The sequence below is a fragment of the Hemibagrus wyckioides genome, linkage group LG28 (assembly GCF_019097595.1).
Source record: "Hemibagrus wyckioides isolate EC202008001 linkage group LG28, SWU_Hwy_1.0, whole genome shotgun sequence".
NCBI lineage: Eukaryota > Metazoa > Chordata > Actinopteri > Siluriformes > Bagridae > Hemibagrus > Hemibagrus wyckioides.
This window is the reverse complement of record NC_080737.1, coordinates 13732310-13756226: the sequence shown is the minus strand read 5'-3', so window position 1 is coordinate 13756226 and position 23917 is coordinate 13732310. Positions and strand designations below refer to the sequence as shown.

The 23917-nt window shown below is 40.8% G+C and overlaps 2 protein-coding genes across 3 annotated transcripts in view; one reads left to right on the top strand and one right to left on the bottom strand.

Moving 5' to 3' along the window:
* The window catches only part of LOC131348160 (E3 ubiquitin-protein ligase RNF43), a 103074-nt gene extending 99016 nt beyond the window's left edge, over positions 1 to 4058 (top strand). Inside the window, exons 8-9 of one of the 2 annotated variants that reach the window (XM_058382842.1) lie at positions 52 to 1497; positions 1636 to 4058. In XM_058382842.1, the coding sequence (XP_058238825.1) occupies positions 52 to 1497; positions 1636 to 1661 (1472 nt within the window). In that variant the 3' untranslated portion in view covers positions 1662 to 4058. Of the gene's footprint in view, positions 1 to 48; positions 1498 to 1635 lie in introns of both variants that reach the window. The other variant, XM_058382841.1, reaches the window with a different exon arrangement.
* A 1340-nt stretch (positions 4059 to 5398) lies between these two features.
* hpda (4-hydroxyphenylpyruvate dioxygenase a) lies at positions 5399 to 15447 on the bottom strand. Its single transcript, XM_058382843.1, has 14 exons — positions 15349 to 15447; positions 14921 to 14947; positions 14595 to 14657; positions 12554 to 12658; positions 12373 to 12415; positions 12169 to 12251; positions 10900 to 10989; positions 10718 to 10824; positions 10495 to 10572; positions 9968 to 10130; positions 9087 to 9158; positions 8734 to 8856; positions 8098 to 8214; positions 5399 to 6396 (listed from the first exon to the last, which is right to left on the bottom strand). Exons 1-14 carry the CDS (start codon positions 15349 to 15351, stop codon positions 6283 to 6285), a joined length of 1188 nt encoding a protein of 395 aa, XP_058238826.1. The 5' UTR covers positions 15352 to 15447; the 3' UTR covers positions 5399 to 6282.
* Positions 15448 to 23917: the final 8470 nt, after the last annotated feature.

Genomic DNA, 23917 nt, shown 5'->3' with positions numbered 1-23917 from the left:
CCTTTGGTGGCCTTTAAAAATTTGCCATACTTCTGCATTTCTTTCTAGCAGGTGCAGAGCCGAGTGGTCGTCAGCCTCAGCGAGTCCGTGGACATCCACCCCCAGAGCACAGCCAGGCATTTCTTCACACCCACCCACAGCAATACACAGCTTCTCACGCTTTCCCCCAGCACCCCATTCCCTTCTCCCTACGACCCCATTACCCCCGCACCTTGTCAGGGCCCTATCCTCAGCTGGGAGCCTACGGTGGCTCACCTCCCTACCACACTCGCTTACTGAGCACCAGCTGCAGCTATCATCTTACCCCGGATGGGCACCGTGCCCGACCTCGCCACAGCTGCCGCAATGTTGGGCACCACTACACATCACCGCGTCATCCGTGCCACCACTGCCATGCTAACCGGACGCGACATCAAAACCACCACCAAAACCAGCGCCACGCAGGTTCTCAGGGGCGCCACGATGAGGGCAGCTGCTCAGGGGCCAGCTATGGCACGGAACGCAGTGGCTACTTCCCTGATGGACCTGGCAGTGACTCAAGCTCGGGCCCATGCCACGGCTCATCCAGTGACTCTGTGCTCAACTGCACCGATGTAAGCCTACAGGGTGTCTACGGCAGCTGCTCCACCTTTCGTAGTTCACTCAGCAGCGAGTACGACCCATTTGTCTACCACAGTGCCGGTTCTGAAGGTCCGACAGGTAGTACCAGGCCCCGATCTCTAGATTCAGGAGTTAATCAGACTAGTGGAGGGCTTGGGTTTGAAGAACCACAGCAGCAACAGGCTGTATTCAGCCATGTGCATTACCATAGACACAGACACCACTATTACGAGGAGGGCGAGCCTAGCCAAGGACCAGGAAGAGGCTCTGATGAGGAACAAGGGACTTCAGGAGTAGCAGCAGGCAATTTGCCCATGAGTAAGGACTCAGCATTATGTCAGGGGGCACATGTTGCCTGCCATTGCCCCAAAACGGACCCTATAGACAGGTGTGGACCTCCTGGTGGAGTGGAGGACCGGGAAGCAGTAGCTCCTCCGTCCCCCACTTCCTCCTTGCCTGGCACCTCAATGCTGATCCCTGCACCAGCCTGCTGCCACCCAGGGCACCCGCACTGCACCACCAGCTGCAGTCTGGAAGCTTCAGCCCCACCCATTCCAGCTGTGCACTTCCATCAGAGAGTGGATCTACAGGACGATTGCAGCATTCACATTCACTATGGGCAAAGTCCTGCAGGTTACTGCTGCCCCTCTCCTCTGGGTGCAGCATCCATGCTGCCTGTCCCTGTAATCCTGGACTCTGGTGGTCTGGCAGAGTGGCCTTGCTGCAGAGGGGCACGAAGGGGGTGGCAAAAGCAGGTGCAACAGGCTCACTCTGAGCCACAGCTAATGGGGACAGGCACTCTATTGGACACACCTCTTTGCAGAGGGCATCACAGTGCCGGGCACGAGTTGCCCACAGAAATTTGTCTCTACTGCCAAAGTGTACGCAATAATCAGGGTGAGTTCAATGTCTCAAACCACCGGAAACATTTTGTTGATTTCATTTACATATACCAACCGCATGTATCACTAGAACCATCTGGGTCTGGTTTTATTCTCAGACGTGTTCTTGTGTCTTGTATTTTTCTTTGTGTAGGATCAGAGGAAGAGTCTGGTGTTTGAGAACTCTCTCCATCCCCAAACCTCACGCTGCTACACAAGAGCCGAAATGGACAAACAGATCGGCCGTCTCTCCCTCTCTCTGTCTCTCGCTCCCTCACTTTTTTCACAGTCTTCCAAATAATTCCACATTTCAAGACAGGCATCCTATTTCAGCATCACTCACTTCCCACAATTGTTCTGTAACTAAAGTCTGATGCTTTGAGGGAAAAAAAAGGGTTCCTCTTGGGTTCTTTGGATGGATTTTTTTTTTTTTTCCTGTAACTTTTTCTTTTATTGGAACCTTTACATAGAAGGTGTCTCCAAGAGGCAAATAAAAACAAAAAAGAAAACCCGATGGAACTTTTTTCTAAGAGTATAGAGGGATGTCAGTTCAAACTCAATTCCAGCAGGTGACAATTGATGGTTAATGGTACTCTTGATGTATTAGAAACTTGTAACCCACGGTTCGGATTCTGTTATTTCCTTTCTTTTTTATTTCTCAGTCTCAGTCAGGTTTACCATGTTCAACTGAGAGATGTTGGTTAGACCATTACAAAAGTGGTGAAAAGTTCATTTAAGAAAAACAAAAACAAGTCCCAGAATTCCTTAGTTACCTCCATGCATCACTGCAAGCTGGGGTAGCAAAAGCAGGCCCCTTTTCTTCAAAATCTCCCCTTTTGGGGGAATTCTTACGTCACAGTACACTGTAGTGATCCATTTTGGGCATGTTAGTGAAGAAAAAGAATACCCATGTTGATTGCTGGTAAAATAATACCCTTAACCCCTATATGACTTCATATCCTGTCTGCTACTTAGAACTACAAATCAGACCCAGCGGCTCCCTTTTAACTCACCCTGATCTTATCTCTGCAGAACACTGAACGCACCCAAACATATGATATCATCGATCAGAATGGAAAATGAAAGGTGTGCAATGCTTGCAGTTAGGATGTCATCTGAAATGATGATGTCACTCAAGTGTTCATGGAATAAGTGCCTGCCTCTCTCTCTCTCTCTCTCCTTCTCTCTCTCTCTCTCTCTCTCTCTCTCTCTCTCTCTCTTTCTCCAGCCTACCTCAGATAACCAATCAGAAAAGTCCTGTTCACATCACAGTACTTCAAAAGTAAACCTCTCGCCTGGCACCCACTCTGTTTACTTCTGATAAGTGAGAGATAGGGCGCTTTAATCTGTCCTCAAAAAAAAAAAAAAATAAAGGATCACTGACTGTTTGGAGGTCATTTAGGTTTTGGGTCTTGTGCTCGTTAATTTGAGAAAGGCAGCTGTCGTTTGTGTCATGGTTTTTATTTTTGTGTGTGTGTGTCCATTTTGTTGTTGTTTCCTCGGTTAAAAACGAAGCGAACTGACTGAAAACTTTAGGGCTGGCAAGGATTTCGGAACCTACGCTCAGTCATCTTTCAAGCTTCTTTGTCATTTAGCTTGGGCTGAGGAAGCGCTAGATCACCCACGCTTTTACCTCTGACCCTTTACCTCGTGTATGACTCGGCGTGGATACGGATACGGATAAGGATCATTTCTTTCCAAAAAAAAACGCTCTTCAGCCTGCAAGCTTGCCAAAGGTGCCTCTTTTCTTTTTTCTTTTTGTTTAATAGACTTTGCTGCAAGATTTCCTTACTTAAATATGCTGCGTTCGATGTTTCTTCAGAAGTCGGTATGCTTTATCCGTCATCCGGAATACATTTCACGGTATATTCGATTTAGAGTATATCAACTGCACGTTGCGATCCATATGCATTCTCACAACAAATGGGCAACTGTCTAAAGACAGCGCAGAAAGCGTGCCTTTGTTATAATAAGCGTAGATCAGTTTATAATATGGATCTGATCTCGTAATTTAGCCCAAAATGATTGTTATGACTGTTTTTCATTTCTGCTTTCAAGGTCAGACTGGCAAGAAGGGGCGGTGGAGGGGGGTGGGGGGTGGGGGTGTCATGGTCACCTTAGACGAAGGAGACATCAGGTCATCAGAGCAAAATGTTGTGTATAGATAGACCGTGGACTTAGACCTCGAGGATTTTTTTAATATTTCTTTGTAATAAATAAATGAATGAAACCACTATGGATCCTATACATTTCAACTGGCGACGCTCAGAGAGTGACGTACTTCAACCGAAGTTAGCAATAAAAACGGGAAAGAATACGAGTACAGCCGTCTATTCCGATGTCGTTCGATTCGTCACATGCAGTCATCTTTTTCTTCGTGCCTTGATTAATTACCACCATGAGCCTGCCTTACAGAAGACCTGCTTTGCACTTCTGCGTTGCCTTTATGAACGTTCTTTCATTACAGGCTTTGTCTTAAATTTAGAATTTCACATGCAGCACTTTGGAAAAATGTTTAAAATAAAAAAAAGAGTGAAAGCTGAAGCAAATAAAAAAAAAAACAAACAAGCTAAGCATTATGTAGCTACCAGTACTGGGAAACATCGTAAAAAAAAAAAAAAAAAAAAAATCAATGAATTTATCTCCTTTTGTTTCTTTCCTTCTTTTTTTTTTCTCTTTACTTTCATTTTTATTTGCTCTCTTTTCTGACAGGCGAATGAGCTGAAACTGCCTTTCGAATATAGAGCAAACTCCCTCCAGAAAAACCCGAAGGGATATGCCAGTATATTTTGTGTGGAAAAAAAAACAGAGAGAGAAAGAAAGAAAGAAAGAAAGAAAGAAAGAAAAAAACATGAATGAGATAAAGTGTTGTATTTTATGTATAATAGACATTTTTTTATATAATAAAAAAAAAATTCAATATGGTAATGTCACTAATATATTTATTTACTAATATATTTATCCAGTTTGTCCAGGTTTAAGAAAATGAAAAAATTTCATATTTTTTTCCCTTTTTTTTTTTTAAATTTTATCTTTATGAAACTTACGACTGCCACCATAGATGTATCAACTTAGCATCATTCCAATTATATGCAAATAAATTATTTTTAAATACAAATGTGCTAGTGGTCATTTATTTTACAGATGTTTGTGCTTTGTGCAGATGTGTGTTATACTGAGGTGCGAGTGAAGAAATGTTTACTACAATTAATACTTACAGCTACTTTACTAAAACGGGGGCTTAAACTTTTTCACACTGGACAGTTTGCTTCAGGTCCTGACCCGAGTGTGATTGTCCTTGGTCTGGTTTCAGATTCTGATGACTGATGACCAGTTTCAGACTGGTGTCATGATTCTGTTGAATCCCGGTGCACTACGCTCTGTTTTGGACTAAACTTCCAGTGTAAAAGCCGCCTTATGATATACACTAAATGGCCCAAAGTTTTGAGACGCCTGCCTTTACATGCACATGAATGTAATATGGAGTTGGTCCACCCTTTGTAGCTGTAACAGCTTCAACTCTTCTGGGAATGCTTTCCACAAGGTTTAAGAGTGTGTTTATGGGAATTTTTGACCGTTCCTCTAGAAGCGCATTTGTGAGGTCAGGCACTGATGTTGGACGAGAAGGTCTGGCTCACAATCTCCGCTCTAATTCATCCCAAAGGTGTTCTATCAGGTTGAGGTCAGGACTCTGTGCAGGCCAGTCAATTTCCTCCACACCAAACTCACTCATCCATGTCTTTATGGACCTTGCTTTGTGCACTGGTGTGCAGTCATGTTGGAACAGGAAGGAGTCATCCCCAAACTGTTCTCACAAAGTTGGGAGCATGAAATCTTGGTATGCTGAAGCATTAAGAGTTCCTTTCACTGGAACTAAGGGGCCGAGCCCAACCCCTGAAAAAGAACACCTGAATTCAATGATTTAGGGGGAGTGTCCCAAAACTTTAATAAACATTAATAAAGCCAAAACACAAAGCTTATCTGGTAACAGAGAAACGAAAAAGTGCATCCTGAAGATGATCAATAGAATTTTTTTGTTAAACTGCATAATTAATCATTTAGTATCAGATTATGTGAAGCATCCAGCTAACAAATCTGTGTTACTATAGAAAGGCTAATGTTTAAAATAAAACCTGCGGTTTGCAAAGATTCAAACGTCTGAGCCAGACTAGTATGGAAAATAAATCTTTCTGACCAATCAGATTGGAGAATTTCTCAGCCCCATGGTTTAGAATGATTTTTTCTTGATAAATGTATTAAACTCTGCTTAAAATATGTTTTTTTACAGACATAAAAATGACCCTATATTAAAGGTCTTGTGGGATTAATTATCTATTTCGAGCATACGGATATGTAATATGAAGTAGATCCTCTTATAACATGTTTTCTTCAGTTGCTACCAGAGGTCTAGAGTCAATAAACTGTTCTGAACACAGTGGGGTTTTTTTTTTCAAACTGACCTGCCTGAGTAAACATTCGGTGCCAAATTGGACTAAAGTACACTTCCTGAACATCAGTAAATACTGAATGGTTGTGTTAAAGAAAACCAAGATTCTCAAGAACACAGCTTCTGTGAAAAGCCATGCAATAAATGACTCCAGTACATTTTTTTTTTTTTTTTTTACTGTAACAATGGTTTTATTGATAGGACCTTACAGTTTCTCTTATGTGACTGCAAGTGCAAAAACTTTGTGAGGTTAAAGTGTGTGAACTAGCGGCTACCCAAGATTCTATTCTACACATTCGTGCAATATTGTGAGTCGTGCTAATCTATTACATGACTCACTCCTGCATGAATTTGTTAATTAAAAATCTTGGTGCTGCCATCAGCAGTGAGGGCAGTGAGGTTTCCTCTGGCGTCCTGGTCTATCTCAATGGCCTCGAACAGGGATTTGAAGTTGCCAGCACCAAAACCCTGAAAAACATCAAATGAAAGCACAGCCAAACGTGAGGCTCTTGAGACGAATGCTAAATATCCATTCATGCCATGATACACTATATTGCCAAAGGTTTTGGTCCTGCCTTTACATGCACATGAATGTAATATGGAGTTGGTCCGCCCTTTGCAGCTATAACAGCTTCAACGCTTCTGGGAAGGTTTTCCACAAGGTTTAGGAGTGTGTTTATGGGAATTTTTGACCGTTCCTCTGGAAACGCATTTGTGAGGTCAGGCACTGATGTTGGACGAGAAGGTCTGGCTCACAGTCTCCGCTCTAATTCATCCCAAAGGTGTTCTATCAGGTTGAGGTGCAGTCCAGTCAAGTTCCCCCACACCAAATTCACTCATCCATGTCTTTATGGATGTTGCTTTGTGCACTGGTGTGCAGTCATGTTGGAACAGGAACGGGTCATCCCCAAACTGTTCGCACAAAGTTGGTATGCTGAAGCATTAAGAGTTCCTTTCACTGGAACTAAGGGGCCGAGCCCAACCCCTGAAAAACACCACCTGAATTCAATGATTTGGGGGGGGGTCCCAAAACCTTTGGCAATATAGTGCATTTACGTTATTAATCAAACAATTCACTGAATTATTTCTCCATTTCTGATGAGTGGAATAACAGTCAAGGGGTTGTTTTCTTGGAAATTCTCCCCTTCAAAGGAATTGCAATGAATGTTTTGAATGTCAAAGAGACTGTTTTAAGTCTCAGCACCTCTTTGGTGTGGTTGGGGTAGAAATGTCCTGTCTTCGGGCATTTCCTCTACTTCATACAGCTGAAAATGCCCCTAGTTAATCACCGGGCCTGTCCTAACAGAGCCAACTACTCGATCTTTACCAGTCCTGAGGACCTTCATGCTCTGCATAGTTTCACTCCAGCACTTCTTGAACTCATTGTCAGTGCTGAACAACAGCATCGCTGCGAATTCTCCAGATATCACTTCTAGGTAGTGAGGTTACTTATTAAAATCCAGTAGCTTGTATGGTATAGAGTGGAGTGCTGATGTTATATCCTTATATCTTTATTATTATTTTATTATTTTTTAAATCCATGTTTTTCTGTTGGTTTAAAATACCATTATCTACATTGCTATTTGTGCAATTTATTGTTCAAAAATTGTTTAAAAAACAATGTAAATATAAAGAAATTATTTCTATAATTGAAGATATTGGAGTTTGGAGTTGAGAACCACTGATTTGTATGAAAAATATATATCGTATTTCTTATTCCTTTTTATTTTTGAGAAAAATAAACTGTCTGACTGTCTGTCAGCGCTATTTTCATGAACAAATGACAGTTTAGTGGAATTGTGGAAGTCGAGGCAAGATCTTCATGGAAGAGTCATCAGAAGACCTTATCTACGACCTTATCGTAAAAGTTTTACAAGAAAATATGGTCCCAAACTTCTGCATACATTTGTACACCATAAGAACTCATAATTGGCTAGGTGTTATGTCTTTATGCGTGCTATTCACATTATTTCTCATATCTTATTGTTTGTTTATTGCACACCAACTGGACCAAACAAAATTGAGAACATTCCAGAAGTCAGAATTCTAAAGGTTCTACCTGTTGTATGTAGTTCTTTAAGGAACTCGGTATTAGTGTATATGACACCAGAAAAGGGTTCTAACGTTGATACAAAACACACACATGCACACCCTCTTACAAATACTTACAAAGTGGTTGTTCCTCTGGATGACCTCTAGGAACAGAGTGGGTCTGTCCTGCACAGGTTTGGTGAAGATCTGGAGCAGGTAGCCCTTATCGTCAAAATCGACTAAGATTTTAAGCTCCTATACAAGGACCAAAAGAGAAAACGTAAAACAGTGAAAAGGATTCTGAGCAAAGAGAAAACAATTGGGAAACCCAATGTCATTTAAAATCATAGATCTTCCTCCATTTGACTTTTTCCAAATCGCTAAAGGAACATCCCCACAGGGAAATTATCATCATGCCAGTTTGGAGTGCCTATGATACAAGTTGTTACTGCAGAATATTTGTCTTGGAGCTGACACTATTGTCAAAGCTCCTGTTATAGGAAACAAATCAACAATTTCTGACCAATCAGAAATGAGAATTCTCTTGGTTGGGTTTGTTCGTTGGGGTAATAAAAGCTAAAAAAGCTTTTTAGATGATTCTGGGTGTTTAAATTATGATTAAGATATAATGAGGAACTTGATGATGAACTTGAGATGTTACAGAGTCTATCTAACAATCATATTATACAATTGTCAAGTCTCTCTCATGTATCTAGACCAGATCTAGGTTTAAACTCTCCTGACTAGATGTGACTTGCATCTCTGTAGTTTCACCTGCAGGGTCTTCAGGTCCTCCTTCACTTTGATCTTGGCCGTCTTGAGTTTCTCCCGCAGGGTGTCGTAATAGGTGTCTGGAGTGGACAGGAACTCCATGCCCCGGGCTTTCAGGTTAATTATCTGATTCCGAGTAAAAGTAGAGACTGTGTTTATCACGAATACATGACATGATTCGACTAGAATCGTCCACTGCATTCTTTGATATCACAGAAGTGTGTAAGGTCATGCTATCACCACTTTATTGGCTGTCTGCTAAAGAAATAATTTGATTGGACCTGTATTTGTGCGTATGGTGATGTTAGATATACTCTGTTGTTAGAAGACAGCGAATCTCTGAAAACTGAACTCACTGCTTGGATGATGTTTGACGTGTTCAGGGCAATATGCTGAACTCCAGGTCCTCCATTATAGTCAACATACTCCTGAAGAAAAAAATATTTCTCACATTTGTTGTGTGTTTTTTACTACTTAGTACTTGCTTTGTATCAGTTGCTACACATCTGACTGTTTATCTGTCTGTCTGACTGTTTATCTGTCTGTCTGTCTATATATACATCCATCTGCAAGTCTCCTTGTTTGTGTTTCTCTTCTTTCTCTTTCTTTATCTCTCTATGTGCCCATTGGTCCAGCTATCAATTTTCCTGTCTATCTATCTGCCTATCTGTCTATCTGCTGGCCTATCTGTCTGTCTGTCTGCACATTTTTCTGTCTGTCTCTTTGGCTGTCTGTCTGTGTCTCTGTCTGTCTGTCTGTCTGTCTGTCTTTTCGTTCATCTGTTTGTCTATTGGCCTGTATGTCTATCTGTCTTTCTGCTTGTCTGCCTGTTTTTCTCTGTCTGCTTATTAGCCCATCTGTCTGCCTTTCTGTCTGTCTCTCTGTCTGTCTGCCCGTCTGTCTTTTAGTTCATCTTTTTGTCTACTGGTCTGTCTGTCTGTATGTCTGCCTGTTTTTCTCTGTCTGCTTATTAGCCCATCTGTCTGCCTGTCTGTCTGCTTGTCTGTCTGTTTATCCGTCTGTCTATTTGTCCATGTGTCTATCTAGCCATCTATCTATCTTTCTGTTTGTCTGTCCACCTTCTTATCTGTTTGTTTTATATCTGCCCATTTGTCTGTCTGCCCATCTGCCTGCCTGTCATTTTCTCTGTTGTCTGTCTGTCTATCTCTCCTTCAGAGTGCAAATTTAAGCCAGTATGCAATTTCGTTGTAAGAATTTCAATGTTATCCGTTCAAACCTGGATCTGTGATTTCTTTTTCCCAGGCGCCGGCTCGTTTATGGGCATTTTGATGGTCTCCTCAAAGTTGGTGACCACGATGGACCTGAGAGAGCTGTACTGTGTGTGGATCTGTTTATCGTCTATGGACCAGAACCGGTGGAACATCAGACACTTCTGGTACCTGAACGAGGAAAAAAAAGAGACACAAATGTTGTTTTAAAAAACACAAATGCAGGATTGCTTCATATATGAATTGTGTCATTTTGTACTGAAGAAAGAAAGAAAGAAAGAAAGAAAGAAAGAAAGAAAGAAAGAAAGAAAGAAAGAAAGAAAGAAAGAAAAGGTGATATTATAGAAGGTTATAATTATGGAGGTGAAACTCCTGTATGTGCGCTGGTCTGATTACAAGTGCAACTTGACAGAACTTTGCCTTCACTTGAAAGTGACGTTGCCTTTGCTGCCAAGCAATTTCTATGAAATAGTTATTATTGATTGCTTATTCTGGGGTTTTGCCAGCAGTACGTGATCTGCGTGCAGACTCGCACCAGTCTGATACTGGCAGCATTTCATCATCTGGCTGGTTTCCAACAATGTGGTCGATGAAGCTCAGGTTGGCTGGAGGCCTAAAGGTGAAATTAATTAAAAACAAAATACATAAATATCAGTATGATGCATCTCTGTGTTTGAGCATTTTATCTGACTGTCTTTCTTTAAAAATTAGTCTAATTACAATTATTATTATTATTATTACTCTACATTCACACTTACAGTTTAGAGAGCAGTGGGTCTTTAAAGAGAGGTTCATGATAGCCAGGTAGAAACAGGCCTTTATAAGGGGTCAGGTACTCCACTAACGTGTGGGTGGTATCTCCATACTGAGAAAAGATGAGATCATAGATCTTAGCATGTTCCTATTAAAGCACATACTTGGGTTTGTGTTTGTGGCTTACCGTTTGTATCACAGCGTATTTTACTTTGCCGTAGCTGTCCTTTTCTACCCACGGTTCTTTAACGATCACTGCTCCTCTGTCTCTGGCTTTCTGTTAACACACACAAAGCAGCAATTCTCAGGTTACATGCAATTCTGGCCTTGGACTTCAGCACATTTTTCTTGGTGTGTTAGGATCAATATTAAGTCCAGCGCCCCGGCATGACAGTTTGACGCTGATGGTACTTCATGATGTCAGCACTCAAGGCTAATATTATATACGTCAACATGACACTGCTGATTTCGTTAATCGCAACGTCCCATTAAAGTCCAGAGAATGGGACGTTAATAGACATTGCTTTGGGCCAAAAGCTTACTTACATATTTATTTTCTCTCACATATGTTTTGTTATATTATTCATTTTTTCATTTTTACATTCTCTTGTTTTATTTTACATTGTATGACATTTGTCTGCATGAAAAACAGACACAATCTTTTTCAGTCCACATTTTCTATCCCAAAATTTTCTTTTTTTTGTTCTTTTTGGAGGGGGCTGGGGGTGGTGTTTTTATAGGCGGTGGTCTAAACAGTATTTAACTGTGAATTACACTGATCAGGAATAACATTATGACCACCTGCCGAATATTGTGTTGGTCCCCCTTTTGCTGCCAAAACAGCCCTGACCCGTCATACACTGTATTCTGACACCTTTCTATCAGAACCAGCATTAACGTCTTCAGCAATTTGAGCAACAGTAGCTCGTCTGTTGGATCGGATCATACGGTCCAGCCTTTGCTCCCCACGTGCATCAATGAGCCTTGGCCACCCATGACCCTGTCTCCGGTTCACCACTGTTCCTTGCTTGGACCACTTTTGATAGATACTGACCACTGCAGACTGGGAACACCCCACAAGAGCTGCAGTTTTGGAGATGCTCTGATCCAGTGGTCTAGCCATCACAATTTGGCCCTTCATCAAACTCGCTCAAATCCTTACGCTTGTCCATTTTTCCTGCTTCTAACACATCAACTTTGAGGACAAAATGTTCACTTGCTGCCTAATATATCCCACCCACTAACAGGTGCCATGATGAGGAGATCATCAGTGTTATTCACAGTTGTCATAATGTTATGGCTGATCGGTGTACATTGCAGGTAATTAGAACAAACCGAATAGGCTGCTTGACTACCTCTGAATACAAGGAAAGATCTATCCTGAACCTGGCATAACATTAACATCACATATATCTACTGACATCTTAAACACCTTGGGATCTTTTCTACCATTTACCTGGACTAAAAAGTCACAGTCTTCTACTTGGAAGGCGATGTCCTTAACAGCGTCCCCGTGTTTGATGAAGTGTTCCCCCATCTCTGTGGTGAGAGAAAAAACTTCAGTACTTCAACACAAGTTCATTAATTATGCATAATCATGATTAAGTACATTACGCAGTTATTACTGAAATATCTGAAAATCAAGAACGAGAAGATATACCTTCATTGCCAGGATTTAGAGGAGACACAAATTCAAAGAGAATCTGTGGAAAAGGATATGAATAGAAATAAATGATCCATATCTCATCAGTAACTCATCCCTACAGCTTAACTTGTTAGCCATAAGCATTTCATCTTATTTTATACGTGAATGAGGTTTGTGTCTCGATCCGTACACGCACCTTGTCCTGTTTGATGACGTGGGACACCAGCTCTCTGCTGCCCGTCTCCAAGCTTTTATAGGCCAGAGGTTCGAATCCCATCTTAACACAGTAGAAGGCTGCCGCCTAGAGGAGCACACAGGTAAACCTGGATGTTTCTGCACTTGTCATTTTCGCTCACTTTCTGTCCTGTGTGTCTCTCATGTGACATGGTGGTTAGTTTTAATCATGTATGGCCACGAATTGAAATACTGAAGCTCCAACTTAATATTTCGAGGCCAGAAACTCAGTATCACACGGCCACAAACGATACCCGCTGTGGTTAAAAAGCTACCAAAGTCGTGGCCATGACCTGAGCACAGAATTCATGTCTTTATTAATGTGGAAAGTGATACTTGTTAATTATTTATTGGGAGAATGTCTTTATGTATCAACTTTTAAAATACAAGAGATCACGGCCACAAAGTCGATCTTGACAAACGTAGCCTTGATATATTAATTTGTGGAACTTGCGGCTTAAATATATTAATTCATGACCACAGCTTATTAAAAATGTTGATTCTTTTCCTATAGCAGAATGTCCCACTGTTTTTAATTCCTTACATAATCTAACACGTAGACGTAACGATCGGTCTGTGAGTTGTATGCATGTTATACACTGACCAGGCATAACATAATAACCACCTGCCTAATATTGTGTCGGTCCACCTTTTGCTGCCAAAACAGCCCTGACCCCTCCTGCACTGTATATTCTGACACCTTTCTATCAGAACCAGCATTAACTTCTTCAGCAATTTCAGCAACAGTAGCTCATCTGTTGGATCGGATCACACGGACCAGCCTTCGCTCCCCATGTCCATCAATGAGCCTTGGCCACCTATGACCCTGTCGCAAGACTGTTCCTTCCTTGGACCACTTTTGATAGATACTGACCACTGTATCCCAGGAACACCCCACAAGAGTTGCAGCTCTGATCCAGTGGTCTAGCTATCACAATTTGTCCATTCATAAAACTCGCTCAAATCCTTACACTTGCCCAATTCTCCTGCTTCTAACACATCAACTTTGAGGACAAAATGTTCACTTGCTGCCTAATATATCCCACCCGCTAACAGGTGCCATGATGAGGAGATCATCAGTCTTATTCACTTCACCTGTCAGTGCTCATAATGTTATGCCTGATCTATGTAAATGGCTGTAATACTATAGAGTTACTACTTAAAATAAATACCTATTGCTAATGTCATGTACAGATATAAATCTTGTAGTTAATTTTATAATACGGACACCTAGCTAGCATACAATTAACAAACCATTATCATTTGCAGCTTTTACACCGATCTCTTAGGAGAGATGATTATTTAATTAAAGGTAAGTAAATCATCATGACTCTGTAGCACCATGTACTGCTGTTGAAACCTGGTAGTTTTCAGCGACTACGTTAGGCGCCTGAAGATCTGACACGCATATGCTATTCCCCAGATATTACTTGTAATTACTGCGTGTTTGCTTTAAATACTAGCTACTAAACTTTTGGCTAAGTGTAAAAGAAACTTCTAGCGAACGTGGGTTTGTGGCACGTTGAAGTTATGAGTAAGTGGCACCAGTGCACCAGCAGGTCAGAACCTGTCCCGCCTTCAGCTTCTGCACAACCGTTATTTCATGCCAGTAGAATGATCGTTTCGCACCGTGAACTGTTGAACTGTAAAAATGGCCATGTTGTACATTTTGCCGTAAAATAAAGCAACGGAGCAGAGCAAATCCGCAATTGTTCTTGTTTTTAGTCTATTTGCTGTTAACAGAAACGAGAAATAGGTCATATTGAGCTTGCTGTGGTCAGTGTACTTATCGATTACTATGTAAATACATGCAGAAACAACTTTTAATAGTTAATATTTAATGGTCACCTCTTCTTTTAATATTTTTATTGGTTTAAGATTCTGGATATGTACTTTTTGTAATTACCGATTCGGTTCATTGTTCAGGTACTAAAGAATAGTTTGTCTCAGGATGCTTAAATATATGACATGAAAAACTTTATGTGCAGTTTATTGAGAGTTACCTGTTTAGCATTGCCCACCCAGAACTTCAAATGGTGGAAGCGCACAAATTTGCCTCTTTCTGGCTGTAAAACAACAACAAAAGAAAATGTCCAGATATATTTCCGATTAATATTTTGTACTGTGGATCTTTTCCTTGTCCAGCAAAGCTGTTCTAGCCAAATACGTGTATCTATCCTAAAGGATCGTGGTGTTAGTTCAGTTTTATTCGTATAGCGATTTTAACAACATGCTTCGTCACAAAAGAAATCAATTCAGGAGATCCATTTTTAATGTATCCATAAGCCTGAGGTGTGTATGTATGTGAATGTTAAAGAACGCGTGTTACCTTTTCCCCTTTTTCAGCGTAGCTCGTCTAGAAACAGAAACACAACGATGTTATCCTAACGCTGATAGTTTGTTACACAGGAGAATGCTTTTCTTCAGATTTAACATTCTTACGTTACTCCTATCACGATTTTTGCAAAAGTCTGAGGTTTTTCAGCATTTCATTTTGACAGATTTTTTTTGCATCTGTGCACGTTGAAAAATCAAAGTCATTTCTTTATTTTCTTTTTTGGAGAAACTTAGAAATGAATGTGCCGCATTAAAAATGTGAGTAGCTAACTTTTGTTTTAACTCACATGTAGTCAAGACGATGGATTTAATTGAAGTAAAATTGATTTAAAGAGAAGAAATAAGTTCACATAACTTAATCAAGCTATCATGCTTTACATTATATATGTATATATATATATCATTAGCCTTCACACTCACCATGTTGCTGCTCTCGAAGGGCACTGCTCACCAGGACGGACGTTCAAAAGCGAGCATCGGACGATCTCTACTTATCTACAGATAAGTACTTGCCTCAGATGTCATGGTGATTGGCCTTCAGTTCAACACCCCTTCCCCCTCCCCTCTTTCTAGACATGGTTCATACTCACACACACACACACACACACTATCTGTAATGCTGACCTGAGACCAGGTCTTCTTACGTTATTAATCGCTGAACCCAACAGAAAGCAGCACTGGTCTCAGGGCCACTTTATCCTAAACAAACTCAAGGCTTGATTTCTTTTGTGCTGTGCTGTTTGCCATGTGCTATCAACTTTCCAAGTCCATATTGATCCCCATGTCTTTGCTTGGTTATTTGTCTCTTGAACAGCTGCTGATTATTCACACTATTTTGTCTGTCCAAGGCTAAACTGATGAAGGCTTTAGAAGGCCCAGAAGACTAATTAAATAATAAAAGAATATATTTGGAAAGGTTTTCAGGCATTCGTGTGAATTTGGAGGTTGAGGAGTCGAAGCTGTAGATACACTACATTGCCTTTACATGCACATGAATGTAATATGGGGTTGGTCCACCATTTGCAGCTGTAACAGCTTCAACTCTTCCAGGAAGGCTTTCCACAAGGTTTAGGAATGTGTTTATGGGAATTTTTGACCATTCCTCTAGAGTCTGACGTCAGGCACTGATGTTGGACGAGAAGGTCTGGCTCACCGTCTCCCCTTTAATTCATCCCAAAGGTGTTCTATCAGGTTGAGGTGCAGTCCAGTCAAGTTCCTCCACACCAAACTCTCTCATCCATGTCTTTATGGACCTTGCTTTGTGCACTGGTGTGCATCATGTTGGAACAGGAAGGGGTCATCCCCAAACTAAATCATGAGTAACATAAGCATGAATTTACAAACTCTAAAATTCATCCTTGCACCATCATTGCTCCTGGCTTGCCTATTAGGATTAAATACAAACTTTAATTTGAAACTTCATCATTTTTCTTCTGAATGTTTATATTCCATTAAAGCTGTTTTGCCACAAAATGCAATATACGAATAAATTACACCTATCAGCTATAACATTATGAGCACTGAAAGGTGAAGTGAATAACTCTGATTATCTCCTCATCATGGCACCTGATAGTGGGTGGGATATATTAGGCAGCAAGTGAACATTTTATCCTCAAAGTTGATGTGTTAGAAGCAGGAAAAATGGACAAGCGTAAGGATATGAGCGAGTTTGACGAAGGGCCAAATTGTGATGGCTAGACCACTGGATCAGAGCATCTCCAAAACTGCAGCTCTTGTGGGGTGTTCCCGGTCTGCAGTGGTCAGTATCTATCAAAAGTGGTCCAAGGAAGGAACAGTGGTGAACCGGTGACAGGGTCATGGACGGCCAAGGCTCATTGATGCACGTGGGGAGTGAAGGCTGGCCCGTGTGATCCGATCCAACAGACGAGCTACTGTTGATCAAACTGCTGAAGAAGTTAATGCTGGTTCTGATAGAAAGGTGTCAGAATACACAGTGCAGGATGGGTCAGGGCTGTTTAGGCAGCAAAAGGGGGACCAACACAATATTAGGCAGGTGGTCATAATGTTATGTCTGGTCGATGTAAAATTAAATTAGTATAATCATATTTCTAAGATTATACTTTTCACTCAAGTCATTGTCAGTATTATAATTTATAATAAAAAGTGTATTAAATTACTGAAACCTTTTCAATAATGCCCTCAGATTTAACTAGCAGTCCACTACACCTGAGTCAAGACAGTGTCTTATCCTGCTTGAACAATAGAGGGAGCAATGTTACTAGCATGCATTTAGCACAGCAGAGCCATGTTTCTGGAAACTCCCTCCCTCCCTCTCTCTCTCTCTCTCTCTCTCTCTCAGCTAATCCAAGACCAGATTTTTCCTATGAGATCTGTATTGCACTAACAACACGGCAATAAATCATTGCTAATTTTCATACATTAGCATTCTCTTTATTTCTTTTTTATGCATTACCACAGCAGAAGTGACAAAAGCTTTATCGCCCCCGTTCTATTGTTTCTCACTAACTTCTCTTTTCCAACTAATCTGTCCTCACTGAGCCGTATAACAGCTTGGTGTGGCCACAGTTTTGGGAAGAGAAACAGGTTCAGCTGGAGGATTAGCTGAGAGCGGTGTCAACAGGTCCAACACAGCAATACACCTGTCCTTAAAGAGATATTTGGACAGGTATGGAGGTTGGAGTTCCTGGTATGCACTAATGTGATGGTAAAGAGTGAATTATAGGTAAGGACAATGGAGGCAGGTGAAAATGAAAGCCATTAAGGAGGACACTAATGACAGATAGACCTGTTTGTTTCTCAAGCCTATTACATTATTACATTCTTGACAAAAGCGAGCTTTTTCGACACATCAGTGCCAAGCATTTGCATTATTTTCACATTAGAGCTCACAATAGACACATCATGGTCTAAACCGCAGTCCACAAGATGAGGGTGATAAAAGCAAGAAACATCTTCACTGGAATATAAGAGAAAAATACATAAATAAGAATATAATTGTGATATATGCATCATTTATTAAAAGGCAAATCCTTTGCTGGTTGATTAAAGATACAATAGAGCAAGGCAACTGTTTTCTGTAGTACATTTTCTGCATGTCACTAAAGAAAAACATGGCAGTTTACGTTGCATTTTATTTCATGTTATGTGTTGTTTTGTTTACTAGTTTACTGAACAAATCTTCTCCATAATAAAGGGTCAAATATATATATATATATATATGTATAAAAAAACAGTTCACTTTTTGGTGTGGTCAGTTAACTCAGCACTATGGTACAGCCTGAAGAACTTGCAGTGGTTTGTTTATCTGTCTGCCTATCTGCCTGCCTGTCTGTCTGTCTATCTATCTATCTATCTATCTATCTATCTATCTATCTGTCTGTCTGTCTGTCTGTCTGTCTGTCTGTCTGTCTGTCTATCTATCTATCTGTCTGTCTGTCTGTCTGTCTGTCTATCTATCTATCTATCTATATGTCTGTCTGTCTGTCTGTCTGTCTGTCGATCTGCCTATCTGTCTGTCACTCTATCTGTATCTCTGTCTATCTATCTATCTATCTATCTATCTATCTATCTATCTATCTATCTATCTATCTATCTATCTATCTATCTATCTATCTGTCTGTCTGTCTGTCTGTCTGTCTATCTATCTGCCTATCTGTATCTCTGTCTATCTGTCTGCCTGTCTATCTATCTATGTAGCTATAGCAAGAAAGGGTTAGATGCCACAGTTTCTACACCACCATACAAGGCAGGCACTGCTGGGATATTAGGCAGCAGGTGAACATTTCGTCCTCAAAGTTGTCATGTTAGAAGCAGGAAAAATGGACAAGCATAAGGATTTGAGCAAGTTTGACAAAGGGCCAAATGGTGATGGCTAGACGACTGGATCGGAGTGTCTCCAAAACTGCAGCTCTTGTGGGGTGTTCCCGGTCTGCAGTGGTCAGTATCAATCAAAAGTGGTCCAAGGAAGGAACAATGGTGAACCAGCGACATTGTCATAGATGGCCAAGGCTCGTTGATGCACATGAGGAGTGAAGGCTGGCCCGTGTGATCCGATCCAACAGACGAGCTACTGTTGCTCAAACTGCTGAAGAACTTAATGCTGGTTCTGATAGAAAGGTGTCAGAATACACAGTGCAGCGCAGTTTGTTGCATTTTGGCAGCAAACGGGGGACCAACACAATATCAGGCAGGTGGTCATAATGTTATGTATGATCATTGTATATAGCAGACGAGACTACACTGATTGTAGAAATGACTTTTATAGCTGCTATAATGTAACAGGATAACAGGAACTTGTTTCATGGACTTTCCACCACATTATTCTTAACTAGACTGATGAAACACATGCTGTCCTTCTTTAATTAATACAACAACATAAGTGTTGGGGGAGCAGTTATAAGGAAGAAATCAACTTTGCCTTAAATGTCACTGAAAAAGTACCTTGGCTGGAAACTACCGAAAAAAAAGGAAATGGAATCTGTTTTGTCTCTTTGTGTGTGTGTGTGTGTGTGTGTGTGTGTGTTTTAACCTTCCCACCACTGGGTATGACCAATTAAAGGCCAGAATGCAAAAATAGCACTGAGTAATGCTGTAGCACTGCAAGCACACACACACACACACATTATCTGCTACACCTTTCATGAAGTTCATGTGTTGAGTCGACACACTGCTTGATGTTAGAATATGTGACTCTGAGCAAGATTCTTCCAACAGCAAACACTTTTTGCATGAAAGCGTGTGAGAGAGAGATAAGCATAGTAATCCCCTCTGTGGAGCCAACACCCACTAAAAACACATGCTCACCACTTAATAACCTCTCTCTTTAAGACCGTTTCTGTTTGTCTTATGTTAATAATTGCCCCAGATTGAGCTGTGTGGCAATCATTTCCCACTAAGGTCTGATTAAATGGAGCAGGTTTACACGTCCAATAAAATGATGAAATGTTCCTCGGCTGCTGCTTTGCTCAAATGAAGGACAATACAATGGAGATTACCTGATAATGAGCCTCTAATTGCTTTGGATGGAGAGGCTTTTGAAGTGATTATTGATGCAAGATGAAGATTTCAATAGCATGTCCCCTCCAAAAGTATTGGAACAGCCAGGCCAGACTAATAATGTTTGGGATTAAAAAGACGACACAATAGAACTGGATTTCAGCTTTCGTAACACTAAATGTTGCAATATATTTCCTCACTTAAATATTCGTTGGACTACCGCATCACATAGATGTAAATATTAGGAAACGACAACTAGAATTTTGACCCCTCATCTCATATTCATCGTTAGAGCTCAAAAAACAAATGTCTTGTGTCTAGCAAGAAGAAAATAATTGTCCTTGCCGTTCCGATACTGTGGGGACCGTGTGCGTAACAGGAATGGATAAATGAATATAAATTCCCCCTGAGACCATGCTGAATCATGATGGAAACGTAATTGTTCATGAATACAAAGCCTGCATTTCATATCACTGACACTGGAAAGATTACACAATGGACTGCTCTATAAAAATTAATCAGAGGTGATGAGGTTATCAAGTGACTCTGTCCCTAAAGTATGACCTTCCAAAAAAAAAAAACGTGAATAGTTTCCGATCTTCAGACTCAAGCTAATATGAAAAGCTTGAAGAGTATTTGAAGCATCCATTACTGAACCTTGAGGAAATAAATATGTTTTTAAACCTTGTGTATGATCCGAATGCCCGTGGAGCTTGCTAAATAACATAAGAACATTACTATCTTTCAAGTGTACAGTGCATTATTTTCTATCACTGACATTTAAAAGATTAGGAAAGAGGAAGTGGCCCTTTCCATGAGATAAGATAATCAGTTTCAAAAGCTATGCAGTAGACATTTGAGCTTGTCTAGCTGATGAGCTTACAAAAGGGTCCATTTTAACCTTTTCTTTTTCTTCTTTCGTTTTTTTAATATTAATAAAAACTTTGGGCTAAAGTTGATGTCATTGTCACTGATTAAAGTGGAAAAAATTGGGTCTCTCTTTTATTTTATTTGTCCTGAATGTCTACATTACTATGAAAATTAAATAGAAAGAAATCACTGCTCATGTTCTTGTAGATATACTATATTGCCAAAAGTTTTGAGACGCCTGCCTTTACATGCACAGGAATTTAATATCGAGTTGGCCCTCCCTTTGCAGCTATAACAGCTTCAACTCTTCTGGGAAGGCTTTCCACAAGGTTTAGGAGTGTGTTTATGGGATTTTTTTCACCCATTCCTCTAGATCATTTGTGAGGTCAGGCACTGATGTTGGACGAGAAGGTCTGACTCACAGTCTCCGCTCTAATTCATCCCAAAGGTGTTCTATCAGGTTGAGGTCAGGACTGAGGTGAAGTTCCTCCACACCAAACTCCCTCATCCATGTCTTTATGGACCTTGCTTTGTGCACTGGTGTCCAGTCATGTTGGAACAGGAACGGGTCATCCCCAAACTGTTCCCACAAAGTTGGGAGCATGAAATTGTCCAAAATGTCTTGGTATGAAGCTGAAGCATTACGAGTTCCTTTCACTGGAACTAAGAGGACGAGCCCAACCCCTGAAAAACAACACCTGAATTTACTGATTTAGGGGGTGCTTTGGTAATATAGTGTAACTGGAAGCAATAAGATAGATATAATTTGTCTAAGTAAGTAAATCGGATAAGTGGTACAGACAGTGGTACATAAATATTCATGTGATTTGTGATAAAGTTGCTACTTTAATATTATGCAAATTCTTTTTTTTTTTTTTTAATCACTGTTACTAAAAAGAGAGAAAAAGAGGAAGTGGCACTTTCCATGATGCGAAATAATCACAATAAACAGAAATGATCTTGTCTTTCTAGTGGCCTCATCTTTCTTATTTTCCACAAATGATCTTAGAATACTTCACACTAAACCGCACATCTCACATCCCACACACATTGAATGTGAAGATTTCATTGAATGTTGTGATTGACGCTGTGTTTCTGCACTTCAGTCCATCTACAGTGGATATGAAACGTCTACACACCCCTGTGAAGATTACAGGTTGTTGTGATGATACACCATGTCACCTCTTTTGCTAAAGCAACCAACAAAATACAAGTGAAAAACACATTTAAGGAAAGAAAACAGTAATGTTTAATAGCCTGGTTTAACCTTATAATACAACACTCAGTCTACTGTCTATATTATCTTATGCATTATCATATGTACTATCTAACAAAGGCCTTAAGGTTTTGTGCCAGCTGTACTGTATATAGAGCTATCCATGATTCCCTCTATCTTTACTAGAACCCCAGTCTCAGGTGAAAAGTAGCAGCCCTACTGCCATGGTTATGGTGATCACATATCTTACTTTTACCATGGTAGACTTTGTCACATACAAATTACTGCACAGTAAAATTCTTTCTTCCCATATCCCATCCTTGGTCAAAGTGCAGGGTCAGCCATGATGCAGTGCCCCTGGAGCAGTGGGGATTGGGAGCCTTGCTCAAGAGCCCAACAGTATTGTTGGTGTTTGGGGCTTGAACCCTAATCTTCTGATCAACAACCCAGAGCCTTAATCACTTGAGCTACCATCACCCCCTAATGAGACTGGCCTCATCAATCCATAATACATCTTCCCTTCTATCTACCCCTTTATCCCATAGCTTCAATACACCGACCAGGCATGACATTATGACCACTTTCCTAATATTGTGTTGGTCCCCCTTTTGCTGCCAAAACAGCCCTGATCCGTCATGCACTGTGTATTCTGTCACCTTTCTATCAGAACCAGCATTAACTTCTTCAGCAATTTGAGCAACAGTAGCTTGTCTTTTGGATCGAATCACACGGGCCAGCCTTCACTCCCATGAGCCTTGGCCACCCATGACCCTGTCTCCGGTTCACCACTGTTCCTTCCTTGGGCCACTTTTGATAGATACTGACCACTGCAGACCGGGAACACCCCACAAGAGCTGCAGTTTTGGAGATGCTCTGATCCAGTGGTCTAGCCATCACAATTTGGCCCTTCGTCAAACTAGCTCAAATCCTTACGCTTGTCTATTTTTTCTGCTTCTAAAACATCAACTTTGAGGACAAAATGTTCACCTGCTGCCTAATATATCCCACCCACTAACAGGTGCCATGATGAGGAGGTCATCAGTCTTATTCACTTCACCTCTCACTGCTCATAATGTTATAGCTGAAAAATGAGATCTTGGTGTCACATACAGAGAGTAACTAGTATTTGCCAGATTCCTGCAGCTCTTTTATTGTTGTCTCTCGGCAGCCTAGCTGATAATTTTTTTTTTTTGGAGGGACGTCCTGTTCTTGGGCATTACACTGTGATGTCCTATTTTCTTTCATGGCCTTATGTTATTCCATGGTACATCTGATGATTTGGAAATTCTTTTGTAATCACAGTGAGATACCACGTATGCTTTGTACATTCTTTGCAGAGCCGGAAAGCCAAAAGATGAAATAGAGAAGCAACTGATCTTCATCTGGGATTGAATGAATAATGAAAATTACTTTTGAACATGGGCTTGATTCATTGTGAGTAAAGTCACGTGCTCTGTTATAAAAAGGGTGTGGTCTTTTGTTTCTCCCATAAAAACCTGAATATTTCTGGCTAATATTAAAAGTTAAAAACCTTTAAATCTCAAAACAAACTTTAACTCTAACCAGTAAAAATATCTAGATATTTATTTACCCATCTATGTAACATAAATCATCTACACTGTCACTAATACGGTATAGCGATTAGCGCGGTGCCATCCCTTTAAATAAACACGCGCTGGGACACGTGACCCGATAGTGCCGCGCTGTGATTTTCCATTGGTCGGTTTTGTTCCCAGGCGCCTCGCTGTGATTGGCTGGTGCGTGGGTGTGTTCGCGCCTCGAGCTCCGGCATCAATGCAATCGCTTCGTCGTGAAAGCTGATTAGCTATGCGGCTAGAGCGCAACACGGTCACATGAGTGAGCCTCGCTTCGCCATTGGTCGAGCGCTGACGTGAGGTCCGCCCTGATTGGTTGACGCATGAGGTC